The sequence below is a fragment of the Gekko japonicus genome, unplaced genomic scaffold, assembly GCF_001447785.1.
Source record: "Gekko japonicus isolate JY-2015 unplaced genomic scaffold, Gekko_japonicus_V1.1 scaffold378, whole genome shotgun sequence".
In the NCBI taxonomy this organism is placed as follows: domain Eukaryota; kingdom Metazoa; phylum Chordata; class Lepidosauria; order Squamata; family Gekkonidae; genus Gekko; species Gekko japonicus.
The window spans coordinates 534,823-542,929 of record NW_015159722.1 but is presented as its reverse complement, the minus strand read 5'-3'; the positions used below and the strand labels follow the sequence as shown (position 1 = coordinate 542,929).

Below are 8,107 nucleotides of genomic sequence, written 5' to 3'. Positions count from 1 at the left end.
AGAGGCATTGCCATCATTGTTGTTCCAGCTGTCGCTGCTGCTGTGCTCCGGATCAACCGGATCTGGGCTTGGTTTCCAGCTTTTTGATGTCATCCAGAAGTGGCACCCTCCATATTTTCTTCTGCTGGAGCGTTTTGTGTTTTGCTGCTGCAGCTCATAGCTGCTGCAGCTTCTGGAGCTGCCTGTTTGGTTGACAAAGCGCACTGCCTCAGCTTCGCTGCCAGAGGCCTGGAGTCCCGCTAGCTCTTTGGTACGCTTTTCTGTCTCCTTGTATATCCTCCAGTACAAAATACTCATAATGGTGACAGGCAGATAAAAGGCAGCTATGGCAGTGCCGAAAGTGATGATTGGTTCAGTTAGGAACTGGATGTAACATTTGTCTTTCTCGACAGTTCGCTCCCCGACAAAATACTGCCAGAAGAGAATGGCAGGGGCCCAAAGGATGAATGAGATGACCCAGGCTAATCCGATCATCACTCCAGCCCTTCTCGTTGTTCGTTTAGCTCTGTAGGTAAGCGGCCTAGTGATGGAAAAATATCTGTCAAAACTTATGACCAGGAGGTTCATGACAGAGGCATTGCTGGCAACATAGTCGATGGAGAGCCACAGGTCACAGGCCAGATTTCCCAAAGCCCAGCGACCCATGATGATATATGTGGTGAAAAGATTCATGGAAATAATACCAATGATCAAATCTGCGCAAGCAAGACTGAGAAGGAAATAGTTGTTAACAGTTTTTAGCTGTTTGTTGACTTTAAATGCCACAATCACCAAAATGTTTCCAATGATGGTAACAAGAGACACGATGCCAGTGAAGAAGGCAATTAAGACAACTTGCCAGACAGTATGCCCCCCCAGAGGATCGGGAACAGTTTGGTTGGTTGTTTCCATGGTGGTGAATGAGAAGCTGTCATTAGAGAGGCCATAATTGCTAGTGAACGATGGTGCACCATTGAGAAACTCTGTTCTTTGCAAGTCTCGATTCCAAAAGGAGCTCACATTTGAAACCAAGGAAGAAACTGTACTGTTGTTAGGCAGGACCATTGTGACGTTCTGACATATTCTGCAAATGGGACAGGGACAAAGAAGAAGGAAAAGAAAATTAGCATTGGTTACCTTTCTGCTGCCTCCATTATATTTATTACAATTAATTGAGCATCTACAGATATTTATGTTATACACATAATTTTCCACTTAAGGAGTCAACAAAATTTAAAAACCTTGCTATCTAAACTTTATAAAATGATGGGCCTATTGTTAAAAAAAGAGAATATTTATAGAATTATCTACAGGAAATGTAACACTTGACATTCCTAATGATGTTTATGTATACTTTTACATATAAATTATTGAAAACTGCAGGCTGTGGAAGGTCAGTAGTTCAGCAGTTCGAGACCCAGGTGCCGCATGATGGAGTGAGCTCCCATCTCTAGTTCCAGCTCCTGCCAACCTAGCAGTTCGAAAGCAAGAAATTGCAAGTAGATAAATAGGTACCACTTCGGTGGGAAGGTAACAGCGTTCCGTGCGCCTTGGTGCTTAGTCATGCCGGCCACATGACCACAGAAACGTCTTCGGACAGCGCTGGCTCTTCGGCTTTGAAATGGAGATGAGCACCGCAACCCTAGAGTCGGATTCGACTGGCTTTCGAGCAAGGGAACCTTTACCTTTACCTTTACCTATGACTACCACAGCAAGTATTAAAATGTCTTGAACAATTCTTTTAAAAAAATATGACCAAGACGGTCAGGAACACACACTCTGTCAGAATCTTATTTTTCAGAATCTATTTAAAATAATTTATAAAACATAGAAAGTGTTGCCCTTAACAAGTAGCCCTACAAAGCTAACCAGAAAAAAAAATAGTTTAAACTAGTCTAAGTAAATCCATCTGATTACAAGTGCCACTGTGTGGAAACAATTGCTGGATACCAGGAGAAGCCAATCATAATTCTGGAATAGAAGAAACCGTAGAAGAAAAGGACCACTTTGATTGCAGCAATCAAAGGAAGGGCAGGAATGTTTGCTGCATAATCATGGAGAAAACTAGGGAACTAATGCAAAGATAAAAAGAAGAGTTTTTATTTAGCATTAAAATGTGAACAACCAGTGTTGTAAAGGGAAATATAGGGCAAGTTCATGGATGCGTATTCACAGCCCAAGATTACTTGAGTGAAACAACTTTCTCAAATCAAATACCACAGCCAGTGATTTCATTTCCCCTGAAAATTACCACAGATTTAGTGCTTTTCAGTGGAGGGATTTTATCTTGATGGAAATCAAAATGGAGATGGGGCACAGTGGCAAAGAAGCTCATCTGTGAAATGATGCAGTAGCTGGCTCAAGTGATGATTACATGGAGGTGGAGGGGGGAAGACCTTGAAAAAACGGATACTGCCAAACCCTATAGCAAAAATGACAGAGAACAGCATATCACACCTGCATAGCTCTTTTGATATGTTCCTAGCAGATACAATGAATGCAGTTGGGAGAGGTGTGGGCTGGTGTTCATTGGAGTGTACACAGTGTGACTGTATTTGTATCAGGCTGGGTAAGCCCTTTAAACTGGTATTAACTCAATGAAATGAAATGAACAACAAGGAAAGAAATACATTTCAGTATGCTGACAAGTGATGATTTGATAGATGGTGGGAGAGGAAGAAGTACAGCCCTGAAGTCCCTATCACATTATTAGAGAATCAGTACAAACATAAGAGGAGAGATTCAATAGAAACACTAAAGGGTAAAAGGAAGTAGCATAGCAGGAACTAGAAACACAACCAAAACGAATAACAAATATTCAGGTCTTCATTGACCGCACAACACAACTGATTACTTAAGACAGCAGCATTTTGGGGAGTGTAAATGAAGAGGTGCACTCCTGTTGTGCTGTTGTACTAGATTCTGTACTTTAATTCCTGGATCATTCCACTGTTTGGGGTAGCAACATATTTTGGGGAAATACATGAATATATTTAGCACTTTTCTAATGTTCTATATATTCATTGTACTGTAAAAGCTAACACCAAAGCTGTGCGGAGCAATGGGGACCCAAAGTGGCTTACACCAAGCCTGTGAGGTAGGTTAGGCTGAGCACGTGTGACTGGCCCAAGGTCATCCAGAAAGTTTCCGTGGCACAAGTGGGAATTTGAACCTGGGTCTCCCAAATACTAGTCCAATACTCTTAACCACTACACTACACTATACTGGCTCTCCATTCCTATGCAGGGTAAAATACAATGACTTTTCCTAGACTCAACAAATAGATTCCCAGCTGGCATGTTTCTTTACAGAGTGCCTTGTAACTGCAACAATGAGGTCATATAATTGCATAGACCAATAGCACTACTTTTATATAAACCAGCAGACGTACAGTTTTAGGTATACATAGCAATTCGGGTGGGGTGCTTTCCCTGTTACTTTAAATGGAAGAAATGTAAACATTTTGATATTTAAAAAATTCAGCACCAATAATAATTTTAATACATTCCAAGGAAAGATGAATGTACACAGGGCCTGCAAATGTACATCTGAACAACTGAGATGCCAGCTATCAGAAAAATACTTAATTTTAGACTTCCCATGCTGTATTTTATAGCTCTAGTCTTAAGACAAACTGTTGATTTTTAAAATTAGTGTGGGACGTGACCCTATGTAACAGTAAAGATTATGTAAATGTAGGCCACTGATGAGTAAATGTGTTTGTTTAGCTTCTGATAGGTAATCTGAATAGGTCACCTCACCTGTTGCAAGGGTCTGAAATGAGTATGTGACAATCATGTATCTACTTTGCTTTTGAAAACCATGCATTGTATAAGAGTATAGAAATTGGGGAAGCGCCAAAAGAAAAATGCTAAATGTTGTGCAGTTTACCTATTTGATTTCCCCCCAAAATCATTTCCCACAAAATCGGTCACAACTACTGCTGTTTTGTATACAACCTTGCCATATGGCTCATAAGTAGCTCAGTGTTAGAATACATGCATAAGGTCCAAATCTTCGTTGCCTCTAGCTTCAAAACCTTGTCAGGTAACAGCCCTTAGAAATATCTATGTGAGAGTTTGGAGAGCTGTTGCTACTCAGAGGACAGATCCATGGTCTAACTTGGTTTAAGCCATATGCTCACATAAACAGTGAAACATCCATAGCACTGAAGCAAATGAAAAAAAAAACATTTTCAAAGGGAAAGACACACTGAAAGGAATCTAAATGTAGATCTCTAAAAGCTCCTGGAAAACAAAAAAAGGAATGAAATCTAGTTCCTGACAAAGCCGTAACAGATGCACCACCAGCTGCCTTTGTCAAAATTTAAAGTCGGTGATTTTGTAGGATGGTCTCTTAAATCAACATGAAATATTTTTGGAATATTTGACTGCTTTCACACTATGTGAACTCTTTAAAGCCACTGTCCTTCCTTCTCCTGTAAATCTACATACTCTATTTTTCTGCTGTCCCCAGAAGGCCCTGGGATACTTTTCTTTTGAAGCTGGAGTCTATTTTGCAATCAGGTTTGGATGGGAGCCCAAAGGACACAAAATCAGTAACAACACACTTAGTATTCAAACTCTGATCTCTCTGTACAGCCAGGATAATGGGGAAGCTTTGGATTTCTGTTTTGGATTGCCTTGCTAGTGTGCCGAAGTAGTTTAAACTTTGCTGGATTTAAATCTGCAAGCTATGGAAGGTTTTAATAATATATGCCATAAAAACCTGTATATTATACTAAAACAGGCAAAATAACATTATTTTGTTTTATTTTCACCTCTATGGCCACGTTTATACACATTGGTTGTATAAAAGTGGCCATAGAGCTAAAGAGAAAAAAAAGTTATTGTCATGTTTGGAAAGGCAGCAGCACTTAGGTCAGTGGATAGTGCTCCTTGAGGCAGAGTATGTGTGTGTGTGTGCGCGCATGCGTGTGTGTGTTTTCCAGACATAGCATGAAGTGGGGTCCAAACTGGTGGCCTCACCCCTCACCTCAGACAAGCTGTTTGATCCACTGTCATTGCTTCTCCACAATGGATTTAAATTGCTCGATCAGACAGCAACATCTGTATCCCATTCTGCAGTCATCAGCCCCCAGTGCTCACTGTTGACTTTCCCAACACCAGAGAAAGTCTGGTATTTACTGAACCTACTGGGTTCACCACGCATATCTAGATATCTGATTGCTCTCTTGCACAGTCGAGCCATTTGGGAAATTGCAAACTTCCATTTTCGCCACCGTTTTTTTTACAAGTTAGCGATGTGTGCATAAGTGGTTACTCGCCCAAGGGTTCTTAATTATGGCTCATATAGAATTTGCAGGAGGAGTGGTGGTGGCAACAGCAGCAAACCAGGAAAGTTTGCTTGGTCTTTGACAGAGGCGAGGGGAGCAAGACACCACTCCTTGCTTTGCAGTTTGCCGGAGCAGAGAAGAACCCTCTTTCACCTAGGATAATCCATGAATGGGGAAGCACCACATCCAAGTCAAGCACTTGACCTTTAAGAGCAGGTGAGATAGCTAGACAGTTGCAAATCCAGTGTGGACAGCAGAGACAGCCCCCCCCCATCTCCAGCACCTTGTGTCTCTCATCCCCTTCCTGGATGAGAAGGGATGGCTGTGTGGCTGGCTGGGGTGACCCTTGGTGGCAAGACAGGATGTCTGATCGAAGCACATCTGACTGTAGCCCTGGTCTCCATACACCACAACACGATAAGCATGCCATCTGACTGTAGCCCTGATCTCCATACACTTGGTGGAAAGTCCAAACAGTACCATATGAATGTTCAAGTTTTCACATGGAAGAGCCTACATGTATTCAAGAATATTGTAAAAATTAGTGTCCCCACTGGCACACACTCAGCTTATACAAATACAACCTGGCTGGAATTTGGACATTCTTTACATTGAATTTGGATATTCTTTATGTTCTTTGCTCAATCCCTTGCTGTGCAGAGTGTGTGTGGATTTCTTTCCAATAGATCCCTTTCTATTTTAAATGCCTCCTCCTTGTAGCATTGGTGTATCTGGCTTGATGTTTGTCAGGAGCTTTCTTGGGGGCAGTAAGAGGTGAGAGGTGTGAGGGGGAGTTGGTGTGAGGGAGTGGTGATGTGGTGGACATTTCTTCAGGTTCATGAGGGAGGCATGCATCGAAATGGCTCCTAGAAATGTCCTTTACTATCTCCCCAAGGGGTACGACCAAAAGGTAAAAGGAGTATTGAAGGATGATAGGGAAATGGCTGAGAAGCTAAATGCATTTTTTGCCTCCGTCTTCACTGTGGAAGATGAGAAGTGCTTGCCCACTCCAGAACCACTGATTTCAGGAGGGGTGTTGAAAGACCTGAGTCAGATTGAGGTGACGAGAGAGGAGGTCCTAAAACTGATAGACAACTTAAAAACTGAAAAATCACCAGGCCCAGATGGCATACATCCGAGAGTTCTGAAAGAACTCAAATGTGAACTTGTAGATCTCCTGACAAAGATATGTAATCTTTCCTTAAAATCTGCCTCCATTCCTGAGGATTGGAAGGTAGCAAATGTCACTCCCATCTTTAAAAAGGGTTCCAGAGGAGATCCGGGAAATTACAGGCCAATCAGTCTGACGTCGATACCGGGTAAATTGGTGGAAACCATTATTAAGGAAAGAATTAGTAGGCACATAGATGAACAAAACCTATTGAGGCAGACTCAGCACGGTTTCTGTAAGGGAAGATCTTGTCTCACTAACCTGTTAGTGTTCTTTGAGGGGGTGAACAAACATGTGGACAAGGGGGATCCAATAGATATTATTTACCTTGACTTCCAGAAAGCTTTTGATAAAGTTCCTCATCAAAGGCTCCTAAGTAAGCTCAAAAATCATGGGATAGAAGGACAAGTCCTTTTATGGATCAAAAACTGGCTAGTTCATAGAAAACAGAGAGTGAGTGTAGGTGGGCAATTTTCTCAGTGGAGGGTGGTAAGCAGTGGGGTACCGCAGGGATCAGTACTTGGTCCACTGCTTTTTAACTTGTTCATTAATGATTTGGAGATGGGAGTAAGCAGTGAAGTGGCTAAATTTGCGGATGATACAAAGTTGTTCAGGGTGGTGAAAACCAGTGAGGATTGTGAGGCACTCCAAGGGGATCTGTCAAGGATGGGCGAGTGGGCGTCAACATGGCAAATGGGGTTCAATGTGGCCAAGTGCAAGGTGATGCACATTGGAGCCAAAAATCCTAAATATAAATACACATTGATGGGGTCTGAACTGGCAGAGACTGAGCAAGAGAGAGATCTTGGAGTTGTAGTGGATAACTCACTGAAAATGTCGAGACAGTGTGTGACTGCAATAAAGAAGGCCAATGCTATGCTGGGGATTATTAGGAAGGGTATTGAAAACAGATCAGCCAATATAATAATGCCCCTATATAAATCAATGGTGAGACCTCATTTGGAATACTGTGTGCAGTTCTGGGCACCACACCTTAAAAAGGATATTATAGCTTTGGAAAAAGTGCAGAAAAGGGCAACTCGAATGATAAAAGGGTTGGAACACTTTCCCTATGAGGAAAGGTTAAAGCGCTTAGGGCTCTTTAGCTTGGAGAAAAGACGACTGAGGGGTGACATGATCGAGGTTTATAAGATTATGCATGGGAAAGAGCAGGTAAAGAAAGAGGTACTTTTCTCCCTTTCTCACAATACAAGAACTCGTGGGCACTCCATGAAACTGCAGAGCGGTCGGGTTAGAACGGATAAAAGGAAGTACTTCTTCACCCAAAGAGTGATTAACACATGGAATTCACTGCCACAGGAAGTGGTGGGTGCTACAAGCATGGACGGCTTCAAAAGGGAATTAGATAAGCATATGGAGCAGAGGTCCATCAGTGGCTATTAGCCACAAGGTATAGCTAGGGGCTCTGGGGCAAGTGATGCTCTGTCTTCTTGGTGCTTGGGGGGGGGGTCAACAGTGGGAGGGCTTCTAATGTCCTGGCCCCACTGCTGGACCTCCTGATGGCACTGGTATTTCTGGCCACTGTGTGACACAGAGTGTTGGACTGGATGGGCCTTTGGCCTGATCCAACATTGGCGTCTCTTATGTTCTTATGTTCTTAAATGTAGGAGCAGGACCAGGGTACTTTAATCCATCAGGGA

General features: G+C 42.4%; 1 protein-coding gene across 1 annotated transcript in view; it reads right to left on the bottom strand.

Moving 5' to 3' along the window:
- CHRM3 (cholinergic receptor, muscarinic 3) overlaps positions 1-8,107 on the bottom strand; it is a 133,217-nt gene that overhangs the window by 732 nt on the left and 124,378 nt on the right. The window contains exon 2 of the mRNA XM_015421497.1: positions 7-1,063. Within this exon, the coding sequence (XP_015276983.1) occupies positions 7-1,044 (1,038 nt within the window). The 5' untranslated portion in view covers positions 1,045-1,063. The remainder of the gene's footprint in view (positions 1-6; positions 1,064-8,107) is intronic.